This window comes from Caenorhabditis briggsae, assembly GCF_000004555.2.
Source record: "Caenorhabditis briggsae complete genome, chrI, whole genome shotgun sequence".
Classification (NCBI taxonomy): Eukaryota; Metazoa; Nematoda; class Chromadorea; order Rhabditida; family Rhabditidae; genus Caenorhabditis; species Caenorhabditis briggsae.
Window position 1 is genome coordinate 7617845 of NC_013489.2, and position 25569 is coordinate 7643413.

The 25569-nt window shown below is 39.5% G+C and overlaps 3 protein-coding genes across 3 annotated transcripts; 1 reads left to right on the plus strand and 2 right to left on the minus strand.

Moving 5' to 3' along the window:
• Positions 1 to 676: 676 nt before the first annotated feature.
• On the plus strand, positions 677 to 3158 carry Cbr-egg-4 (the record flags this gene model as incomplete). The annotated part of the gene is made up of 6 exons (XM_002646290.1): positions 677 to 816; positions 862 to 984; positions 1028 to 1902; positions 1949 to 2688; positions 2733 to 3022; positions 3068 to 3158. The coding sequence occupies 6 exons, from the start codon at positions 677 to 679 to the stop codon at positions 3156 to 3158; spliced, it is 2259 nt and encodes a 752-aa protein (XP_002646336.1).
• Positions 3159 to 3527: 369 nt separating this feature from the next.
• CBG12050 lies at positions 3528 to 20108 on the minus strand (the record flags this gene model as incomplete). The annotated part of the gene is given in 20 exon segments (XM_045237562.1): positions 3528 to 3629; positions 3678 to 3822; positions 3873 to 3948; positions 3995 to 5225; positions 5248 to 5366; positions 5421 to 5577; positions 5624 to 9242; positions 9289 to 10768; positions 10820 to 11018; positions 11093 to 11245; positions 11271 to 12318; positions 12373 to 12644; positions 12692 to 15145; positions 15660 to 16432; positions 16485 to 18665; positions 18712 to 19143; positions 19189 to 19326; positions 19798 to 19815; positions 19827 to 19967; positions 20024 to 20108. 20 exon segments carry the CDS (start codon positions 20106 to 20108, stop codon positions 3528 to 3530), a joined length of 14823 nt encoding a protein of 4940 aa, XP_045094744.1.
• A 3455-nt stretch (positions 20109 to 23563) lies between these two features.
• Positions 23564 to 24172, minus strand: CBG26588 (the record flags this gene model as incomplete). Its single annotated transcript, XM_045237565.1, has 3 exons — positions 23564 to 23822; positions 23849 to 23931; positions 24137 to 24172. The coding sequence occupies 3 exons, from the start codon at positions 24170 to 24172 to the stop codon at positions 23564 to 23566; spliced, it is 378 nt and encodes a 125-aa protein (XP_045099239.1).
• Positions 24173 to 25569: the final 1397 nt, after the last annotated feature.

Below are 25569 nucleotides of genomic sequence, written 5' to 3' on the forward strand. Positions count from 1 at the left end.
TGCGGCGCGCCCACGTTTTATTGAATAGACAGTATTGTCGAATTAAAAAAAGTGACACCTGAGAATTTGAAAACTTTTGATTTTTTTGATCTACGAAAAAGTGCGGCAAAAGCGTAATGTTTCAGATTTCCGCCTCGTTCGAGCTACTTTCGCGTTTAAGTTTAGTTTTTTGCTGACAAATAGATTCTTGAGATGCTAGCGATCATTTTTATATCAAGAAATCAAAATTTTGTTCAGAAAATCCCACTAAATTCACATAAATAAATCTTTTATCTACAGTATCCGTTTTCGCTCCGCCCCCTCGTAAATCGACACGAGCGCCGTCTCCGAGATTTTCAGGTGTCACTTTTTTTAATCCGACAATAAAGTCCGCGAACAAACTTGTTTTACCGTAACCCACCCGCGTTTTACAGTGCACTCGAGCGGGAAACCTGTCACAATGAAATTTTTGATCAGAAAAACAGCCACCTAATCTGAATCATATTCAGCTGCTGCTCCAAATAGTTTTCATAGTAGAATTAAGTTTTTTTGTCCTTATTTTACTCGCTGAAGTTGTTTTCGTTCAGACTGGCGACAACATACATCAAATTTTAAGTTGTACGCAGTTCGAAAAATTTCAGTTCGAAAAATTTCGTCTGGTTTTTTTTCATTTTCTTCAATAGGTTATATTTCAGCTATGGCTCTTAACAGTGAAGTGTTGTTTCGCGAACAAATCGCTGCAATGCGGCAACAAGCCGGCCGAAAGCGTGCTACGTCGCTTCAAAGCTTCTGCTCCGGTAACAACGATGAGTCGTCAACTGATAGCATCGATAAAATGTAAGCTTGTTTCAATAACTTCAATCTGTGAGAAAATAGTTCCAGGGAGTATATGGTCGACTACCCGCAACAAAAAGGAGTTAGTCGCATGAGAACTCGATTCAATAGCGATACCACTTTAAGCAAAAGCTTCCGGAAGAAGGTGAAGAAGCTTGCCCAAAAAGACAGGTGGCTAGATTATGATAGTTCAAATGAGTTTATTGATTTTCAGACGATCCAAGCAAAGCATTAACCTAGACTCTGATGAAGATCAAATCGAAGTTGCTCGTGGAGCACCCGCTGTTTTTGCAGCTCCATCAAGGCTACGCAAGTCGAAAGCTCTCGATTGTCTCATTTCACAGAAATCTGCTAAAAATGGAAAAGAAGATATCGGAGAATCAGAGGACATCGAAATGGCTAAAGGACATTTTAACAACGTCCGAATGAAAGTTTTCGCAGCCAGGACCGCAATGCAAGTTGAACCAGAACTAGTCCTCAAAACAAGAAAAGTTATTGAAACAAAGAGTTCTGTTCTGGGAAACGACCAATCCCCCGGTGCCTTCTCATTGCATGCTGCTTACAAAATTGCATCTACTCCTGATTCACGCATTGGTTCTGTGACCCAGAGCAACAAGAAGATCACGAAGGAAGCTATGGCCAACTTGATTCGTACGAGTTACGACGATACTGAGATCACACAAGAGTTGTTGTTTTCTTCGAAGTTTGACACAAAGTGGAAAGGTCGTTATACTAATATCTACATTAGACGCGATGAAAATGGGAAGAAACCTAGACGCCCAGTCAATGGTCAAGGTTGGGTGATGCCGCTCAAAAGTATCTGCGAAAAGTTTGGAATCAACCCTTCATTCTTCACCGATCATCGAATTGATCTTCAATCGGCCAGGGATCAAGTTCTTCTTATGCGTTTCCTATCGAGAGATCAGACAAGCACATGGATTTCGGATATTCATCCGGAGGCAGTTAACAACGAAACTATGACCGAGTATTTGCTCCACGATCTCGACTCATCTACAATGCAGAAGCGAATCCAAGCTTATAAGGCCAACGTTCTGGCGGACAGAGATCGTCATCGTGTAGCTGGACAGTGTTAGTTTCTTAATCCAGGATATAGTGATTCAATGTGATATTTCAGTTTACAATAACATTCGAATTGGAAAAAGAATGTTTGGAGCTGCCAGAAAAGCAAAATTTGTTTCTACGATAATCGGTGGAATGGAACGACGCTTTGAGATCCTTGAGAACTCAGTGAATCACATTCCCTTTACGCACAATGCTTCGGACACCAATCGAGATAAGTGTCGCAATGAACGCGTTCACTGTAAGGATTCTACTCGAGTGAAACTGGAATTCCCACAGAATCAATTCTTTGGGGATTTTATTCATGCCAATCTCATTTCTGGCAAACCACTTTTCAACGAGTTCATTCTGACGCAAGCACCAATGGAAAATACTGTAAACGATTTCTGGCGAATGATTTGGCAGGAAGAAGTTCCATACATTGTCATGCTGACTAGCAGAAAGGAACCTGAAAGGTGTGCTCCTTACTGGCCAAAGTCTCCAACTGACCCTGCCATTCATGTTTCTGGTGGTATTCAAATTGAAAACTACGGAGTGTATCAAGCGCCAGACCCAATATTCCGGGTAACTCATCTTCGTCTCATTGGGCCAGATCGCGAAGAACGTCATGTTGAACATTGGCAAGGAGATGTTAACAATTCTTCAAACATGTATTCACCTTTAAACATTCTCCGTCTTCTTCGGAACACTTCAAAGCCAGTCGTCATTCACGATCACTTAGGAATCTCAAGAGCAGCTTGTCTTGTTGCCGCTGAAATCGCTATTTGCAGTTTGCTCAGAGGACCAACTTACAAGGTATGTTGATCTGATAATTCTGGGTATTATTATTTTTTCAACAGTATCCAGTGCAAAGAGCAGTACAATTCCTACGGCAACGTCGTCCATTCTGCATTGAAACTCCAATGCAATACATATTTGTGCATCGTCTTGTGGCATTCTTCTTCCGTGACGTCATTGGCAGCGCCAAGGAGCTTGATATCGACTACGAGAGATGGTTGCAAGAACGTTCTGAGAGAATGTTCCTTGACGATATAACTGCTCCCATTGCTGGATATCGCTTGCTTTCTCCAAAAGCTGATCCCGATATTGTCCGAATGGTTGGAAGGCCGGAGAGACCTAACTATCGACGGTAAGAATTGATCAACCTATAGTTCTAATACACATTAATTTCCAGCGAAGCACCGGATTGTGTTGGCGAGATGCCCAACAAAGTGACGACAGTCGACGGAATTCTTTCACCTGCGAAAACTGTCTTCGAGTTTTGAAAACTCATACTTTTTACTAACATTAGCTCCACTCTATCGCATAATCCCCACCTCTCCTTTGAAATGCATGCCCCTGACATTAACCTAATTTTAACGTTCCTGTAAATATTGCATGATACTGTATAAAGTTATTGAAAATGTCGAAACTTTAATAACCAGTGATAAGAAAACGAATTGTTGATGAGTATGATACGAAAATTCAGAAAAAGAACAAATTTCAAACAAACAGAAAACCTAACTGGGAAAGATAAAAAACGACCTGTTGAAAAAGATGCAGTTCTGAGTTTTCCGAATGAGAAGAGAAGGGATGTGTGTGGCAAGTGAGTGAAGAAGGGGAAGATAAGTTGAGGCGAAAAAAACATGTAAAAATTAATTAGAAGATCTATTCGGAAGCAATTCATGATTCTCCACAGTGTCGTTGTAAATTGGAACCATTTCTTGCTCGAAAGCCGGATTGTTGAACGATCCACGCTGGAATTACAAAACTCGAATTAGGTTAAAGTTGGGCAATCGACTTACTTCGTGAGATGATACGAGACTCGTATTTTGGGTGATTAGTTCAATACCTCCTTCATCGATCAGATACGCTGGATTGCTGAACTGATCGGCAGGTGCTTCATGATTTTGCAGTGGGTTATGACGGAACTGGCGGAAAACGGCAAACCTAAAGATTTTATGATTAAGAACAAAGCAAGCGAAGGACTGTTAAACAACCTGTTGGATCTGTTGGCGACTATTCCAATAAGAAGAACTATTGTGAGAATGACGATGATCAGAATGACGAAAAATCCTGGAAGAAACTTATATTTGAATTTCAAAATAACAGAATAACTTACTTGTCCAACTAAGACTATCAGCTTCAGATGGTGGTGTTAAGTGACTAACACGATACTGACATCGATCTCCAGTAAAAGCTTTGTAACATTCGCATTGCGGTTCAAACTCTTCATTGAGTGAGCACTTCCCATCGTGATGGCAGAAGTTGTCACAGGAATGTGATCCACAAAGAATTCCCTGGAATCCAGGTCGACAAACACATTGAGGACGATTCCTATCCACATCCGAATCCGGTTCCAGGCAATATCCTCCGTTTTGGCACTTTAGTTGATTGCAAGAAACGGCTGTTATCTCCTCACAATATTTGCCTCCAAGACCTTCAGGACATTGACAAAGTACGGTTCTTGATGGCTGCTTGATGCACTTGGCTCCATTTTGGCATTCACTACATAGCGTTTCTTGTTCACAACGTAATCCCTTGAAACCAGGTTTACATTCACACTCGAAATGTGTTCCGTTTGTCTCAATACACTTTGAATTGTTGGTACAGTAATCATCACATAGTACAGGAACATCGCATCGGGGACCAGTGAATCTTGGAAGACATTTGCACTTTCCAGGACTTCCAGGCATATCGAGACACTTTCCTCCATTGTGGCACCAATTGGGTTGTTTATGGCAGATAGGAGAGCAATCTGCGTTTGGAGCAGCTGCGTTTTTCTCGCAGAAGCAAGAGATCGGTTGTAAGTGATTCGTGAAGTCATAAACACATTTTTCTCCATAAGAACATGCATCCTTGCAAAGATATTCCTCACAGTTATCTCCGGTATACCCGGATGGGCAGATGCAATGCGACATTGTTCGATTTGATCCAAAATATGAACAAAATCCTCCATTTAGGCACTCACGATCCTTACAGTTTTGACACCGATTTCCGTTGAATCCTGGTCTACATTGACATTTCAGATTTGATGGTTGATCTCCTTGGCATTCTCCTCCGCTGAAGCAGTGTCCATAACAAATCTTAGCATCGATCTTGTGTCTACAATGAGGTCCAGACCATCCTTTATCACATTCACAGTAACTGTATGAACGACAATGGGGTTCTTCTCTTGTGCATGGAACAGTTTTACATGATCCACGGGGACCACAAACTCCTTCACACACATTCGTTGCACAGTCGATTTGGGTATAGTTTGCAGGACAATGACACTCGATGTTTCTGGTCGCTCCGCTTTCTCTGATAGCGCATGTCTCTCCATTCCAACACCGTTCGGAACATTCGTTAATCTGAAAACAACATTTTGATAGCTACAATAGTTCGAAAATTGCTACTAACTTCACATTGCCTTCCATAGAAACCAGGTGGACAGATACATTTCTTTTGAGCACTGCAAGCTGCATTGTTGTAACAGAAATAGTCTCCACATTCTGAAAATTACACTTGTTATACTCCATGACACTCTGCAGAGATATCCGGATTACCTTTCTCGAAAAAGTCATTAAGGATATCTCTCAAAATCTTAAAAAACTCACGAGAAGCTTCTTGGTTCATATCATGAACAGGTAGACATTTTTTGGTCGATTCTTCGAAGAACCTGCCAGCTCCGCAAAGACACTTTGGAATTAAAACTCCGTTTGTCTGAAAATTAAAAATAAGGAATAGTTAGAAACACAAAACAACTTACATCCTCTTTAGGAATACAAACAGTTTCAGATGGACAGTAATCTGATTGACATGGATTCTTCTGATGGGTGATATGGGATACGGTATGTTTAGAAGGATGAGCAATCAGTAGACGAATTCTTGGTGCAACATCTCGAATTCTTTGTGGATACTTATTGGTTTTTCCACTGAACTTGTGCATTTTATGAATGTTTCCTTGGAGAGTGACCAAATAAATGTATCCCCCAATGATATCCATTGAAACTGGACTGTCTCCCAATTCGAACTTCCGCACCGTTCGCCTGTCTCTTCCATCGTAAGATACAGTTTCAACGGTTCTTTTGAAACCATCAATCCAATATAATCTTTTGTTTGGAGAATCCAAAATTAACGATTTGGGGTCAAAAATATTTCTCTCAATCAACGCTTTGTGTGGTTGAGATCCAGTTTTGAATAGCTGAGCAATCGGAGTACCATCCAAATGTGCTGACAGAATTCTTGGTACCGGAGCTCCAGTCGTCCAGAAAATGAGACGTTGAATTGGATCAACAGAAAGCGAAGTGATGGATCCGGTTGAATTTACAATCAGAGTTCGGGTGTTTGTATCCTTGGATTTCGCAACATAAATATTTTCTTGGGTATGAAATAAAATTCCGGGAATATACGACCCACTTTCTGTGAGATAAACATTGTTATGCATGAAATCATGAGCAATCAATCCAGCTGTACTCTCGTCGTTTTTCTCTCCCCATTCGTCTGATGGTTTGCTTTCGGACCACTTCTTTGTTCTGATATCCACTCGATTCTTTCCAATTCCGACAGAATACATCAATGTAGTTTTGTACATGTCATATCCAAAATCAATTCCACCAGAAATAATATTCATCCTCTCATTGAAAACAGTTCGGAGGCGAGTTTCCTCAGCAACCATCAAATGTAATCGTTTTCCATTTGATAGGAAGATTTCAGTGAATTTTGTGAGGGGTTCACAATCGTTATATTTCGTACTTTTTGTGTATCCCACATCGCAATGGCATCGTGCAGTACTATTATATGCCATCCAGCATTTTTGAGGACAAGTACCAAAATGGTGGCATTGCAATCCACAAGTATCTTCATCCGATCCATCTCCACAATCATCTCTTCCGTCACAACGTGCTGATTCATCCAGGCATCTTCCGTTTGTGCACCTGAACATTCCCTTGCACATGTCTTTGCAGTGAGCAGGACTCTCATCACTTCCATCGGAGCAGTCTTTGAAACCATCACAAAGCGCAGTTGAAACATCGAGACATTGCTTTTTGTCGTCACAGAATCCGATTCTAAAGCATCTCGCTTGTCTTGATTTGCACATTTCTGGATATTCGTCTAGACCATCTGCACAATCCCATCGACCATCGCAGACCTGCCATTCCTTGACGGTTTGTCTGGAACACTGGAAGAGCGGGTTACTGTAGCCTCCATAATTCTGACAGTTCTGTTCATCCTTCCCACTCTCGCAATCAACCTTTCCATCACAAATGAGAGAAGCGTTGTTCGAAAGATGGCATTCCAGATCCGGACATCCCTTTTCGTCTGCTCCATCTTCACAATCAATAATTCCATCACATTTGAATCCTCCACAGGTTCGAAGCACAGGTTTCTCCATCAATTTCTTGATAGCACAAGCCTCTTCCTCTTCATCTGTTCCATGTGTGCATTTTCGTTTTCCATCACAGAGTTCTTCAACTGGAACACATTCGTTGTCACACACAATTGCACATTCTTTCTTGCATCCTTTCTCATCCGATCCATCTCTACAATCAATTGTGCCATCACATTTTCTCCTTTTTGGAATACATTTTCCACTTGCACACTGAAATTGCTCATGTGTGCATTCTCCGATTCCGAAGCAAGTATCAGGTTCATCCTGTCCATTTGGACAATCATCTTCTCCGTCACAATAGAATTCTTTTGGAATACATTTTGAGATTTGTGATGTGGTTTCATTGACGCAGGCGAAGAAGTCAGGTTTACAACTTTTGATTTCACAACTTCGTTCATCCGATCCATCGTCACAGTCTTTTTCTTTATCACATACGGACGTCAGTGGAATACATTTCTTCTTGTCGCCACATTTGAATTGAGATTCAGTGCATTCGAAATGTTCGCAGAATGTCTTTTCCTCATCTTCCCCTTCTAAACAATCCTTGACTCCATCACAAAGTTTTGAAGCATACAAGCATTGCGCAGTGGTGTTCCGAGGGGACTTTGGGCACAGGAATTGTCCGGGATCACAAGGGAACTGAGGACAGACGCCTTTCAAAAAATATCCTTCATCTTCTCCATCACCACAATCATCTTGTCCGTCACATCTCCACCACGAAGCAATGCATTTGTAGGTTTTTGTGCAGACAAAATCATTTGGTTTGCATTCAGAAACACACGATCTTCCATCCGATCGGAATCCTTGTGCACACATACATGTAAACGCTTCTGGACTACTAGCAGGAATGCATAGATTGTCACATCGCGCTGGCTGAGAGCATGGATGTTTGGCTGTTTTCATACTTCCCATATTCTGAAATGAAGGATGAACAACTTTGAATCCCATTGGTCGGTATTGTTTGTCTTGAATCAGCACTTTCCGATTGTCTCCAGTAATTTTATGAACTCGTTCAATGGTATGATTATGCCAATCACTCCAATAAATATAGTCTTCAAATACTGCCAAAGCGAAAATATGTCGTACAGAATTTCTCAGAACCATTCTTCTTTTAGTTCCATCGTAATTGCAAGAAGCAATGTAATCTCTGTGAGCATCTCCAAAATATAGCCGTTGTGCCGGTGCATCAACAGCCAATGCATTTGGCCATCGAATCGTACGATCTTCAAGAATTATCATCTCGTTTGAACCGTCCATGTTCATTCTTCCAATATGAGCAGAAGCTCCCCAATCAGTCCAGAAAAGAAGAGCCTGGATGGGATCGAGAACAATAGCTCGTGGATCATTCAGTGGTGTTCCCTTGAGAAGAATTCGGTTGAATCTTCCTCTCATGTCACAGACTGCAATTGCATCGTGGTTTCTATCCGTATAATAAATGTGTCTTCCAAGCCAATCCACAGCGATTCCATCAATTCCCTTCGTTGGTAGAGAGTTTATGATTCGATACGTATATGGCTGATTGCTCATTGAAGTGATTCCCGCCTTATTTCCACTGTTTGTGACATCTGTCCAATAGACCAAATCACTCTTCACGTCATAGTCTAAAGCAACTCCGTTGGTCAGATTCGATAGAAGAGTTGCTTTGGCGTGTCCATCGATTGTGAAAAGTTTCAGACGGTGACCAGAAACCATCAAAATTTCCGGCTCAATTGTATCGTTTCTTCTACAATCTCTCTGATTATCCGAGAGAATAAAACCAGGAGCACAGAAACATTGATGCCCAACGTCTCGTCGATCGATGCAGAAGTGAGAACAGTTGGCTTTCGGGCATGATGGAGATCGTAGGCATGTCCTCTTATCATACGGAGAGAGATGGAACCCTTCATCACATGAACACGTTTCAAAGCCGGCATTTCGTTTGCAGTTCCAGGGCTGTTCACAAGAGTTTCTTGCCGATGAGCAGTTTCCTTGTGGCAGATCGCATTGTTCATCAATTCTGAAAATGATAAATAGAAACAGCGAAATATTTTTGTCTTTCTTACCCAGACATGCAGTCTTTTCTTCCATCGCAAAGTTGATGTTCCTGCAGACAGCCAATAGTTCCATTTTTCAAAACACATGACCATCCGTTTGGACATCCACGTTTTGGCGGTTCTGAGAGTGAACATATCTCAACCCATTCATCTGATCCATCAATACAATCTACAGATGAATCACAGAGATGAGCTGAATTAATACATTGTCCACTATCGCACATCCATTCATTTAGTTTGCACTGTCTATCCAACGAAGCACAGTTTTCTTCATCGAATCCATCATTACAATCTTTGATTCCATCACAAAGAACTGCTGTCAACTCACAAGCAACCACGCAAGTCTCATCTGTACATCTTGATGGAACATGGAATGATGTTTTCCCTGGAGCACAATCCATTTCATCTGACCCAAGTGATTTTGCATTATCCAAACAATCGTCAGTTCCATCACATCTCCACGCCATCGGAATACATCTATGATTAGTGCATCTGAATGTTGAATTTCCATTCTTTGAGTCACATTCTGTGTCACACGAATTCTCATCTTCTCCATTTGGACAATCTGATCTACCATCACATTTCTGTTCCAACGGAATACATTTTTTCGTAGATTCGCATGTGAACTCAAACGAATTGCATGCTTTCTGCTCACAGTTCGCCTCATCTGATCCGTCCGCACAATCTGGTTGACCATCACATCTCCAACGGTTTGGCATACAATTTCTCGTAGCTAAACAGGGGAATTGAGTGGCAGAGTCACAGCTTCTGGGTGGTGATACACTTCCTTTGTTGAAATCAAATTCCACTAGACAATCCAATTCATCTGATCCATCATAGCAATCATTGGTTCCATCACACTTCCATGAAGGATGAATACATTGAGATGTTGATGCACAGTTGATAAGGTCACTCATACCAAACTCCACTAAAGATGAGCAATTTCTGTAGGGGCATCCGATTTCATCACTTGCATCGTTACAATCCTGTACGTGATTACATCTGTCTTCTCCCGGTATACAGTTTCCTGAATCGCATTTGAATTCACTTTTACTGCATGTACAATTGTTTTCATCATGGAAATTGATGCAGTCGTTGAATCGATTGCACACTTTACTTTCGCTGATACAGAGACCATTTCCACAATCAAAATATCCAGGACGGCAAACACGACTGGAACAGTATTTGGCATCTTCGTCATCAAACATCGGACAATCGTTGTATTGATCACACGTGTCTTCATACGGAATGCATTTATCAGAGTGGAGACATTTGAATTCGTTCTCTGCACACTTTTTCTCATCAACATCTGTAAAATTATAACAGCTATTCTCCCAATAGTATCGAATTTCGTTACCTCCTGTACACGTTTTGTTGTCTGCACTCAATCTTCTTTCTCCGTTACATGCACAAGTAGCTTGTCCATCTGCCATCAGTCTACAGTAGTCCCCACATTTCAGTTCATTTTCATAGCATGGATTTTTGGTGCCTGAAAAATTCAAATCCTATGATTACATACATTTTCAGAATAGGAACTCACAAAACTCTTTTGATACATCAACCACCACTAATCCAACGGGAACTTCTGTTGCCCGATTCATAAGACGATGCTCGACACCCGATATTTTGTTAATTCCTGAGACAGCTCTTTTAACCCAATCAGTAAAGATGATTTCATTTTCGTAAATTTCCAATTCGAAAGGATGGATCGAGGGATTATCAGAGTTGGAAATGACAACCTGAAAATTGAATTATAAGATTATCATTCCGCTTGATGACAGAACATTTGACAACTTCTCATTAAAAGACTAACCTCTCTGTTACACCCATCTAAATCACAACGGGATATTCTGAAATCTTTGGAATCCGAAAAATACAATTTTTCAGTTTCGAGATCAATTGCTAATCCTCGTAAATCGTGGAGATCCTCTTGGAGAATTTGTTCCTTAAAAATTTCACTAATTTTCTGATAATTTTACTCAATCACTTACTCTTTTATACCCGCTGAAATATGCCCGTTCAATGACAGATCCAGTGATTGCGTTGTTTGTGAAGAATAAAAGCATTCTACATGGATCGATTGCCAAATGACGAGGTCGGTCCCTATTTGTCAATAGCAACACAAGTTTTGGTTCCGTTGGATAATTTTCCAAGTTATTGTCAGCTACATCGATTCTCCAAATACCCGCCGGATTGGCTGACACGTAGTAGAGTTCTCGATTGACCTCATCGTAAGCCATGCTAGGAACGACTCGAACGTCTTCTGCAATCACAACGCATCCCGTTCCATCGAAATTGACTGCTGAGATTCGGAATTTTTCATAATCCGCAAAGTAAATTCTTCCTCTTGAATTATCTGCGGCAATCGCTCCGATTTTCGTCATAGCACAACTGGCAGAGGCAATTTGTTTGTAAGGTGGAGCCATAACTCCAGGAGTGGCAGACAGGAATTCAATGGAAGTGAACCGAGTGAAAGCTACAAATGTGTTACTTTGACCACAGGTTCCGTCTTCTGTAGGGACTGAATGAACGCATATACACTTCTTCTTGATGGAGTCCTCGAATGGTACCGTAATACAAAGATGTTCACATCCTCCGTTGTTATTGGAACAGGCAGTGAAGAGAACTGACTTCTTTTGATCCATAATATCAAAGTCAATTATTCTTAGTTTTTGGCGGGGTAGTTGTTTTTTGATAGAATCTACGAAAACCACAGATCCATCTTTTTGAACTATCCCTCTTACGATACTTCCCGATGAATTGAATTTATCAAAGAAGAACATTTCATCTCCATTGAATGACAAACTGACAACTTCGGCAAGTCCTTGTGCTTTGAACATCGCCACATTTCTCTGTTCGTTCTCTCCATTGTAATCGACACAATCAACTGCTGCTCTTTCAGAATCCATGTAGCAAAGTCGAGAACGATCTTCATCTACTGCAATCGTGGCAACTGCTGACTTTGCGACAATGCATTTCGGTTCACTTCCATCGTAGTTTGCTGCCTTGATACAATGAGCACTCGCCCAGAAGATTTTTCTGAAATATGATTATTATCAGTTTAGAAAACTGAAAAGTAATAATTTAAGTTACCCTTTCGGAGGATCCACTGCGATTTCATATGGGACTTTTTCTTCATCTTCTACTATCACAGAATACATTCCTTCTTGATAACGGTCCGGATCCAGAAGAACAATGTCTCCTTTGGAAGACACCGATTCTCTAGCTGATACGAGGAGATGTCCAGTTACTCTATCCAAACTTATCGCTGCGATCCGATGAGAAGTTGTTGAGTAGATCATATGAGCGAAGGATCCGTTTGTTGCACATTTCCAGACTTCATTTTGACGAGTCACAACGTAGATCTAAAAACGTTCATTCAATACGACATGAGTGAGATAAAAAACCTAACCACATCTTTTTTGGTGTCTGCTACCAGTCTGACAATTCGTTTTTTGCCAATATCACTGTGGAGAGAGTGAGCTCTCATTACTTGTACCATTTCTCCCGACTTCTGATCTTTGTACCATCCTACAGATTGAACTGATCCGTCATCAGTGACATAAATGACTCTCTTTTCTGGTGACCGACATTTTCCATTTTCCAAGATGTATCCTTGAGAGCAAGCACACTCGAATGTTTTCTGATCTTTGCTCAAACAGAGAGATTCACAAGTCTTGCATTCATCAGGAATATTCTTCACCACTTTCGAAGTATCAATAGTTGCCAAGAAGAACTGAACGGAGCTGTGAAGTGGAACTTGCATGACGCCTCCTGTTTGTGTTGACTTCGTACCCTTCATTGACAATCTTCTTACTGTAGTCTGGTTGGCAATTCTCACAAACTCTCCAATCAGAATATCGCCATTCTTCTGATCAACGGCAATCGAACTGACATTCTTGTCTCCACCAGTAACTTCTATTTCGTTAATGATTTCTGTTGCTGGATTGAATTGAACTATTTTTCCTTGAGATATCCAATACAGTTTAGAATTGAATTGGTCTACCGTAGGATTGTAGACTTTTGTGAGCAACGTGGAATTCAGCTTCAGCTTCTTTGCTCCGTTTCCAGCAGCTGACATTGTAAAGATGGTGTATGGAGTTGTTCCAGCTTCGAACCAATACAATTTCTTTGTTGAGTTTACAAAAATAATGCCTCTTGGGAATCTCATTCCAGGAAAAGTTCCCGATTCAACCAGCACTTTCTTACTAGTTCCTTCTGCATTGATGACTTCGATTCTTCCAGTTCCATCATTTGAAAAGAAAGTAAAGTAGGTATTTCCAAGAACAGGATCGATTGTCATTCCACTAACACCGTACATATCACTTCCGGTTGCTAAAATCTGTTCATCTGCTTCCCCAGTCAAATTCACAAGGACCACTTGGTCCGTTAGATCATCGAGAATTTGAAGGCGATTCTGGAAACTTCCAACGTCTCGAATATTCTCAAACTGTTTCCCAGAGACAAGCGGAAAGGCGTGTGGATGAGGAGGAATTGTTGAGAATCCACGAACCGCATTTTTTGTAGCAATCAGAAGAGTCTGTTCAACATCTACACATCCATCGTCGGTTGTAGTTTGAATATTCGTACATTGGCAGCTGGCTTTGTTTCTTCCATCATTCAAGCATATTCCATTGCATTTGAAACCGTCACACATGTTTTTCAGTTGGCGTTTCTGTTTAGATCGGTGCACGATTTTCAAAGAGAATGGTTGAGTTGCAACTCTTTCCACTATGGTCACTTCTCCTTTACCGAATTTATTAACTGTGCTAATTGTATTGGTTCTCCAATCCGAGAAATAGACGTTATCTCCGTAAACATCAATACCAAAACAATGTCCAAGTCTTTCTGGATCTCGGAGCACAAGGACGTGATCTCGACCGTCGTAAGTGATTGTATGAATCGAATCCGATTTTGCATCAACCCAATAAACTCGTTTTGTAATCGTATCCAATGCAATCCCATTCGGCCATCCAGCCTGTGCAACATTCGAAATCTTCCAAACAGTTGCACGATTCTTTCCGGCTAATGTACATCTCTCGATTCTCGGATTCGCTTCCTCCCAATCTGTCCAGAACATTAAACCTTCTTCCACATCAATTGCCAGTGATCTTGCGTTTCCCATATTCTCATTGACTACTGTTGCTCGTTTTGTTCCATCTTCAGATAGAACTTGAATTGTATCCAAATGACTGTCTATCCAGTAAATGTTTCCAGTTATCCAATCAACTGCAATTCCTTCTGCATTAAATACTCCGTATGAAACAATCGTTCTTGAATACATAATCGTCCGTTGGTCCATTAATCCAGAATATATCTTATCAGACGATAAATCCGTCCAATAAACAATTAGGGATCCATTATTAAGATATTTGAAGTCTAGAGCAATCGCATTTGTAAGACTTGAAATCAGTGGAATACTTCCAGGAGACGTTGCTTGAATCATTCGGATTTCATGGCGGTTAGAGTAGATCATGAACTCTGTCTTTGGATCAACTGTACGGCAAGAGATTCTATCATTCAACAACTTGTATCCATCTTCGCAGTAACAGAAATGACGAGATCCTTGTGACATACAATGCTGAGAGCATTGCCCAAAGCGACATGGATCTTTTTTAGCACATGTAACTCCATCTTTCTCAAGGAAATATTCATCAGGACATGAGCAAATGGGACCAGATGGAGTAGCTCGGCACGTATGTGAACATCCGATTTCAGTTGAATTGCATAGGAAAGAACACCACATTCCTTCATCATCTCCACTAGGACAATCATTCTTTCCATCGCATAGTTGTTTGTCGGAGATGCATTGGAATCTTCCACTTTGACATTTGTACATTGGAGGAATGCATCGCAATAGAGCTGCCTGAAATTATGATTCACTTTTTTGAAGGATATAAATTTCTTTAATTTAATACTACTTGCATACCGATTTAGATACCGATTGGTTGAATATTGAATTCGTACACTGTAAACGCTCTAATGGAGTTCCACAGGAACCGTCAACTTGGAGCTCACATATCTCATTAACTGTGAAAGATATCAACAAACTGTCAACCGACGAAATGTCTATCATAACATCAAAAATATTTTGTCAGTTGATCACTTTTTGATAAAATCTGAAGATATTTTGATAATATTGGTTGCCGAAAAGCGCACAAATGGCTGCGGATGATCTAGGAGTTGGCTAGAACTTGCGTATTTAGAAGAATGGAGAAACTTTTGTGACAAAACTATGAAAGGCAATCATTAGTAATTGGGTCATAATGAAAACATTTTTTTGATAAAAATATAAGAAAAAGTAAGGTTTCAGGAAACCCTGTCTAACCTGTGATATTACAAACCCATATGTAAAATAATCGAACTGTTTGAAGACTCACCTCCATTCGAATATCGTCACAATGTGATTCATCCGACTTGTCTCCACAATCATCTACACCATCACATTCCAATTCCTTCGAAACACATTTGTTTCCATTTGCACAACTCAAATGAGTAGCACTGTTGCACATTGATGGTGGACACTCTTTCTCATCCTCTCCCGTTAAACAATCTGGAAATCCATCACATAGCTGGAAACTTCGCAAACATTTTCCATCTGCACACATGAACTGATTCATTTTTGCACAAGAAGAAGAGGTATTTCCTTTGCAGAATTCTGGAGATTCATCACTTTCATCCTCACAATCTGGCACTCCGTCACATTGGAAAATCATATCCAAACACGTGGATTGTTTATTTGCACATCTGAATTGTCTTCCCTTGATACATGAATTATTCTCTTCACAATGTTTCTCGTCTAATCCATCCAAGCATTGCATTTTGCCATCACAGACTTGGGATTGTTTGATGCACAGTCCAGTTCCACATCGGAATTCTGTGGGAGTACACAGTTTGCTTCGAGGGCAATCTTCTTCATCTGAGCCATTCTCACAATCTTGAATTCCATTGCATCGTTTTGATTTATCAATACATTTTGTGTTGGAACAACGGAACTGTCCAACGGAACATCTCACATCGGGAACCGTCTTACACATCGTCTCCAATTCATCAGTGCCATCGTTGCAGTCTGATTTTCCATCACAAAGGAATTCAAGAGGAATACATGTTGTTGAATCACATTGAAATTTGTTTCCAACACATTTGAAGTCTTCTGAAAATGATTTACTACAGTAATTTGTAATTTATAGATTAGAATTACTCACTACAAATTCCATTTGAATCCTCATCACTTCCATCACCACAATCATCGTCTCCATCACATAAATTTGCCTTTGGAATACATTTTCTGCTATTCAAACAAGTGAATTCTCTATCCTCATCGCATCCATTTGGATCTTCCCAGTGCTCATCTTTGACACATTTTCCGTTGTCTACTAACTTCATTCCGTCGGCACAGCCACACTTCACAGGTTCACATCCAACCGACCCTTTGCAAGAAGTGGCAAAGCAGAAGTGTTCGCAATTGCTCGAAGACGTCGAGCAAGGAGATGTTGCTGAATTTATTAAAGTTTTAAAAATAGTTTTGTGTATTAACTTACATTTGGAGAGAGAGTTTTTGAACACTGCAAGTTCAAAAACTGTCGCAGAGTATTGGAAAATCTCTTGCACTTGATCCGGAAAATTGACATTGACTCGTTTGACAGCACCTCGTTTGAATTCGGTGAAGAAAATATGATTATCGAAGAAAGCGAGACCATAAGGATGCGAAATCTTATCAACACCTTGAATGATAACTTCCCGATCAGCTCCATTCCATCGAATTCTTTCGATGACGTTCCGATATGCATCACACCAATACAGAAAATCATTTTTCAGATCGAGAGTCAACCCATTAATCCACATTGAATTCTTGGAAACAAGAGTTTTTCGTTCGCTTCCATCCAACTTGGATCTTTCGATCATTGCAGGAGTCGTTGCATCGTTTTGTCTATCCTCACTCCAACTTCCCCAGAATAAATAACTTTTGGCGACATGAACAGCAATTGCTCGTGGATTGCTCATGTTTCCTCTTACAATGATTTTCTGGACGGAAAGGTTTGACAGCCTTTGTACCGTAATCAGCTTTCTTTTCTGATCAGTCATATAGAGATTATCCGAAGTGTAATCATATGCCATTCCTTCACAGTTCATGATTCCAGTTAGTCCATGGAAAGTTGTATTTGATTGATCCATCTTCTGAACAACTAAGGAATGCCTCTTCAAATCGTACATCAGTATCCGCTTCCCTTTTGGATCAAACGTGATTGCACTTGGTCGTTTTGCAGCAAGAATATCCGGAATTCCAATGTCTTCAGTCTGATAATCTTTATTGAATCCAAGAACTTTTACCCTTGCCGGTCTCAGCTGAGCCAAGATTAAAATTTCTTTATCTTTCAATTCATTTTGATCAATCTCTTGACATTTATTTTCTTTTTGAATCAATCCGTCTCTGCAGAGGCAAGAGAAAGTTTTCTCGATGTGACCAATACAAATATCATCGCAAGAAGCAGCTTTGCAAATATTCCTTCCTTTATTCTTCCATGCATTTGCATTCCTTCGAAAATGAAAAACTTCCATTATCACCTTATTTGGTCCTCCATTGCTGGGAGGGGTTATCTCCTGCCACGTCTTCAGAACTGCCTCTGAATCCGATTCCAGAGCGTTGGCTACAAAAACTCTGTTGTCTCTCAAAGTGGCAAAAAGTTTTCCTTCGGCGTAATCCAACTGTGTTACTTCTTTTGCAATCCGTCCTGATACCACAATTCTTGAGAAATTCGAGTTATAGTCAATAGCCTTGATGGAATTTGCAGAGCTGTCCACATAATAAAGTGTCTTTGTGAATGGATCAATTGCCAAAGCAGGAGATGTGATCGGTTGAGTGGTCAGTCGATTTCTCTCTCCTGATGCCACGTCGATTCTCCAGATTCCTTGTTGAAAATAATCACTGTCGGTGACAAAGAACTGCCCGTTCACTCCATCGTATTGAACATCTTGGAGTGTTCCCATTGCTCCAGCAGCAAACGTATGGCATTTGGAAATTTTAACAGAGTCATGTTTACAAATGAAGATGTAATATGACGCATCTGTGAATATCCAATTGTTGCCAAAGTTATCGAATCGAATCATATGAATTGCAGAGATATCAAAATCCACTGCATAAGATTTCGTAACTGGTTCAGATCCTTCTACATTCCCACATGTGATATAACTTTGATTCGAAGTTGGGGCTTCAGAGAGACAAAGAATTGGAACTTTTGCTTCAGGAAAGTCCGGATGTTGAAATACAAGAGTCAGAGCTCCAGGTTTTCCCAGTGGTCGTGGTAGACTTGAATAGTTTGACATAGTTCCATTTTGAATTGTATAAATCTTCTGTTTCGTGAGAATTGCAACACTTGGAATAGAAACTGAAAGAACTGTGATTTCGTAGATATTCAATAGTGAAATATATACCATCTTTTTCGGCTACGCAGTGTGTACCATTTGCAACAGTAAGTCTTGGATCGAAACAGAAGCACGAGAATGTTCCATTTTTGTTGTCCGTACATCCTTGGGAACATGCAGGAGGAAGTCCTAAAATTGATAAAATATACCTATTAAGATAATTAAAAATACCATTTTTCAATCGATCACACTGATTGACAAACTCGCATTTTCCTTTTTCATTCAAGAATTTGTTTTTTGGACAATAACATTTGATTCCATCAATGGTTATTGCTGCTCCATATTCACAATCGTTAGCTGTTGAAATGTTTTTCACACGGCAGACTTCATCTGAGCCATCCGAACAATCCAGCTTTCCATCACAAAACTTGAAAAGTGGTACACATTGAGCAGACGCTGCACATGCATATTCGTTATGCTCGCAATTCAAAGGTTGGTTGCCTAAAAATTAAGAATACACCAGTGGAATGAATTTTCTAATCTTACAAAGCTCTCGCGATTCATCTGAACGATCTTGTAGTCCATCTGGAAAACGTCCACAGTCCAACTGTCCATCACAGAGGTATCCACGAGGTAGACATTTACCCGTTTTACAAACAAACTCGTTTTCAAGACACGCTCTTTCTGCAATAAGAACCTATAGAAGATCAGAAATAATTCTCATATAAGGTTCTTACAAGGCTCATGTGAGAGTATTTACAGGGGGCATAATTACTCGATCTAGTTTGAATTAGCCTACAATTTGAGTAAAGCGTTGTACTCTGCTCAAATTTGGAGTGCATAAATTGAAGCAATTCATCAGCAAAGTTTCAAATTATTTCATCCACTCTGAGCTGAGTTATCGCTAGTCAAAGTTGCATCATCTCATGAAAATCGCAACGGCGTTAAGAAACACTACGCATGGACAATCATAAAAATACCTAGGTTTTACGAATCGCATTGAAAATTTCAGTACCTTCGAATCAAACGTAAAATTATAATTTGTCAATTTGTGTGCTTCCAAAATACTTATGTCTACAGATATACCCCCTTTTTATCGTCCGGGTAACGGTGCGCCACCCTGTGAGGTTCCCTCAAGAGCGATTCAAAAACTGCTTTGAAAACTTTTCGATTCTGTGACTTACTACACGTAGGAGGTTCATCTGAATTATCTCGACAATCTGGATACCCGTCACAAAACCACTGTTCTGGATAACACTTCGGTCCACTTGGCGTTCCTGAATCGCATTCTCTCATTGGTGGAACACATGATGATGTGTTAGCTTCTGAAAAAGAATAACTTTAATATTCTCAATTCAAAAATTCCAAACAAAACACTTACTTTTTAATGAAGAATCTGGCGAATCGGAAAGGCAAACACCCAAAAGGGCAACAAAAAGAATAACTAAAAAACGAGAGGAGAGCATCGGTGAGTGTACAAAACCTTCATGGAGAGCCGGTAGGAACAGGTTTCGACTGAAATTAATAGTTATAAAAAAAGAAGATGAACAAGGAGAAGGAAAAGAAAGGACAAAGAATACTAATTCGCAATTCGTGATTTCAATTTGGAACTAATTGCTGTTGTATTTTGGTACAAATGGTATAAAAGAAATACAGAAAAGAAGAAGAAGAAGGACTAAATAAGGAGGAAGGAAAGTAAGAAGGATGGAAAGGGAAGGAAAGACGATGAGCCGAATGCAATAAACAAAATTAAAAGAAGAAGAAGCATGGGCCACAGAAACAGAAACAGATTCTGATTGAAAGCAGAGAAACGGGAAGAACGCATAAAGGAGATGAATATTGTTACAATTGTCAATAGAATATTTGTGCTAGCTTTTGAAAATTGAAACATTCATAGAAGAATTGTATTCGGGAAGACTATAATTTTGAAAAAAACATTAAAACCAAAAAAAAGTTACTATTTTTATCAATCTGGTACAATAAGTCGGTGGCAGTGGCCGAAGGTCCCACAACGACAATTACCGTAACCTTAAAATATTTCTATTTTCTGAATTATTTTCTCGATTTCCGTTTAATTTCAGTCAACTTTTTTGCTCTCAAAAAATTCCATTTTGTGAATTGTTTTTTAAAAATTTTGTGTTTCTGTTTGAAAACAGAAAACTCTAGATCCTAAAATTATAATTTAAAATCCCAAAAAAACTGTAAACGCTGGGTTTAAGAACAAGTTGATTTGTGTGAAAGGAACTTTTTTGTAAAATCATACAAGGTCAAAAAAAGGTGAGAAGATAGGAAGAGATAGAGTCAGATACAAAAAGGGGAGAAGAATAGGGGTTTCGGCATTTGAAAATGGTGGAAAAGAGAGGGCAATTCGAAGAAAAGAGATATGTTGTGGTACAGAGGCGGTGAAAGAAAAAAGAAAAAAGAAGAAGAAGAAGAAGAAGAAGAAGAAGAAGAAGAAGGAAAATGTGAACAGTCTGCGAACACAAAAGAGACAATTTGATAGAATGAATGGAGGTTTAGTAAGTGCATTCCATACTTTTCAAAGTGTATCAAACAACTTTGAATAAGAAAGAGAATATAGTCAGATCGTGTGAAGAATCAAAACTCGAGTATCACAAGAAACAACCCCTCGAATCGGAAAAAAAAGGCCGCCAGATGTGAGTAAATTCATTCATCTTCCGGAGTCACTAAGCCATTTGGAACCAAACAAAAACCAAATCGACAAAAAGTCGGGGCGAGTAAGTACCCAATAAAATTGGAGACATTCCAACCAACCATGGGTGTCTTTTTGACGTCGGGACGAAGAAAAGTGAACGGAAACGGAGAAGAGAAAAGGATAAAAAAAGAGAAGGATATCTCTGTAGCCGTGGATTGTGCGTGACGGAGGGTGCATGTCTATTTAGGGAAAAGGGTAACGGCCGTCCAACTTTTTAGGAGAAAAAAGAGAGGGCGATATCAGGAAGAAGACCGCACCTAATAGGAAAGTATGAGTTCTAAGAATCTTAAAAATGTCTTTTTTATAGAAAAAGATCAAGATTTGTTATCATTTTATGTGCCGTTTGTCAAAAACAAAAATTCGCCGTAAAACCTGTAATAGAAGGGCCCCCACACTGTTAAGTTTAAGTTCAAATATCTCTATCACTATTAAAGATATGTGAAAGTTGTCAACTGATAAACTGTTTATCATAATATCACAAACATTTTATGAGTTGACACTTATTTGATATTTCTTATAAAAGCCGAGATAATTGAGCTCAAACTTGACAGCGTCGGGGCCCTTCTATTACAGGTATCACCGTATATTAACAGAAAAAAACTGTAAAAAATCTTCAAAGTTTATCCGGTAAACTTCGAATAAAAATAAAACATATTTTGACTCGAATAAAAATAATTCAGGTGGAATATAAAAAATCGTTAAATGGAATTGATAAGATGAGATGATTTTGGAAAAAAAAACAGAAGAACCTTCTGGTAACAATTAAAAAAGAAAGGTTGAAAAAAGAAAGAGGGTTTCGCTCACAACGGACGGATATGTCTCTATTTCTCCAGATGTCTAAATCTCTTTTCTCTCGTTTTATTCTTCAAAAGAGTGACCTCATCAGTGGACGAAGAAGTGTGAAGAAGACCTTGGCGAGAAAAAAAAGTAGGAACAAAAATAAAAATGAAGAAAAGAAACTTAATGTGTTTTGTTGTGGTTTTTGATTATAGAAAATAAATGAATGGATCATGTGAGTAATCATTGAGAGGTGAACAGTCATGGAAAATGATTAAACTTGAGATGATGGCTATTATTTCTCTATTTGATATTCATATAAAAAAATAAGTGAATGAAATATGAGCAAGAGCCATTTCAGTCTGTAAGAGCCATTTCAGTCTCAGAAGTCTGACTTTTTGCGGGAAGTGTAAAAGTGAAAGAATAAAAACAAGTGGCAAGTTGGTTTAGTGGTTTAGTTTCTCGAAAAAGTTATTATTCTCAAATGGTTTGGGACAGAAGAAAGACGGGATATAATCCGAAAAGAAGAGCACTTGAAAAGAGGAAAGAGAATGGGTCCATAATTGGATGAGAGCACAAGAAAAATAGAAGGACGGAGAGACAGAAAAGAGAGCCACACGGAAAGTGATGAAAATCAAATCGAATCGAGAAAAAAGATGATTGGAGGAATGGAGAAACAAGGGTCGAGGGGTGAGGGTGCACAGGAGACACGGGACACAAGGTAAAAAGTGACAAAAGGCTTTCTGGGTCTCCGACTGGGTATCGATATTTTGTTTGATGGAACATTCGGATGCCACCTGGTTTACGGATATTAGAAAAAAGATAATATGACTCTTCAGAACGACGACCATTATTTTAGTTTTATAACCTCTGAATGAGTTCTTTTGCGATGATATATACGAAGAGTTTGGTGTAGAGGTGGACCGGAAAAAAAAGGAGAAATGAAGAAGAAAAAAATGGGCAATTAAAAAATGAGAAAGTGAACGAAGTGAACACTTGAAACTACTAGTTTTCTACTCCCCTGAACACCAAAAATACATATAAACGAAATTATTTCAACTACTGTAGGGTTTTGGTGTACTGTTTGAAATGTCTAGAAGGTATTAGTTTCCCTTGATTATTTTCAAATGAAAATATATAAACTTTTCTAGAATTGCATGTACAAATAATCTTTTATGCCAAATATTTTCCAAATTTAAATGATGGTAATTAATCTGAATCTAATTTCGAGTATCGCAATATTGAATAAACGATGCGCAGAATTAAAGGTAGAGCAAATAAAAACAAAAGTAAATAATTCAGAAGTGGGTTCCTTTTTGAAGTCGTTTGTTGACGAGAACCGAGGAGAGAATCTTCGCAAACAAATAAGAATGCGTAACGAAGAGGTTAATCGAATTACCACAGATATTTTCAGAGAACATGTGAGATCTAACTTTCCCCCGAGAGACCAAATGTACCTGGCTGACAAACTGCCCCAATACACAAAAATGTAACAGTTTGTGGGTGAGAGGAGACAAGGTCGATTCGAGTGTGATGGATGCACCACGGAGATGTGCCCGGACGGCAGAAATGACGACGACAGATGGTACAGAAGAAGAGACGCAGATAGTGTGGAAGACGAAGAGAACATAGAGATATAGTGGGGAGAGAAAGAATGCGTGATGTTGCAGTGGCTCGCTTCTTTCCTCTCTCAAAACCGAAGGATATACGTACCTTTGGAACACACACACACAGGGACAAACAACAACAATTTTGTTTACTAGTGCTGGAAGATGGGAATATATGTGCTTGGATTGCTTCTCAATTCTGGAGCTTGCTTGCAAGAGGAATCTTTAGAAGTCTGAATCAGAACGATGACTGCAATTTGATTCTAAAGAATCTTTTCTCACATAAAAATGGATCAAAATATTCTATAGAGGCTCCGATACTCCATATATGGTGTTCTCAGAATCAGCAAGTCGCAGGTGACCAGTTGACCTCAAACCACGTGTCAGTTGCAACATCGTTAATGGGGCTCGTAAGTATGGAGAATGTCATTAGTGGGCATCTTGAGATGATTGACAGTTAATCGTATTCAATAAGGATGCGTTAAGACGACGATCATTAGAATGTCCGAAAATGTTTTGTCTTCTCTGATTCTGATGACGCTGTATTAGAAAACCAGCAGAAAAATTATATCTCGGGTTGAAGTCTCCCATCGACGTTCTCTCACCTAATTCATTAAACAATCGTACCTCATTTTTTCATCTAATTCTTTTGTGTACATCTAATCTTCTACTATTCGTATGATAATTATCTCTGAGTAATCGGAGAACAATTAATGTACATACACCGATTATTCACACCTGAAAAATCATGTTCAACAACGAGAAATCGTTCTTCTGACCAGCCGATAGAATACATATTTTGATTAATTTGAAATTTGTAACCGATGCTTTGAATTATTCCGTATGTGATGTTTAGGTCTAATAGAAATAAATGTTTATTATATCCACCAAGAGCAGATCCACTTTTAGAATAAAAATCGGGCAATCTAGTGTTTTATACTTTTAATGACTCGGCTTTCGGCTTCTAACTTCTGATCAGAGGTTGATCAGAATTCGGATAAGGCAGCTACAAAAACCGATCAAACACTCACTAACTCATGACAAGGGTTTCGACCTAGTTTTATCTCAACTTTCAACTTTCGACCAAAACCTGAGCGTGGCACGCTATTCAGCCGTTTTTGGAAAGTTCTGTTCAGAACCTAGCCCATCTAAAAACCGAGTCAAAGCCGAACCCTTCAACTTCTGACCAGAATTTTCAAGCCTATAGCCGAGAACGTTCTTAACAGGCTGATAACCTAATGAGATTATATTAACAAACAATCAGGTTAAATGGTTTAGCCGGGGTTAAAACGCAACGACTCATTTATTAAAACCTTTACTTCATTTTAAGTTTTGTTCAGATTCCTGAAATATTCACTCTGATTAGCTGTTTAGCAATTGCCTAGGACCATTATAACTCGAATGACTTCTTATCTAGCAGACATCCAATTCGGAACATAACGAGACGCTCTATCACGGAACGAGGAAAAAAGAGAAAAAGGAGAACGAAGGATGAACAACGAGGAAGACAAAGTTCGACGACACAACGAGATAACGTAAAAATCGGAAAAAACGTGGATAGCTGAAGGAACCCGCGCGCACAAAAAAAATCAAGTTCACGAAGTTATCGTATCCAGGCGAAGTTGGCGACTCGACGTTGCTTGATCGGTGGCATTCCACTGAAAACGTATACATAACCAGGACGGACAGACGCGTGTAGCGTTTTATATATAAGGAAGATAGTGAAATAGGTAACTTTCTTTTTTACCTAATGAAACTTTTGGCTCTTTATGACAAGGGGGGGGGGGGGCATGAAAAAAGGGGGCAAGTGAAAAAGGGGGGGGGGGG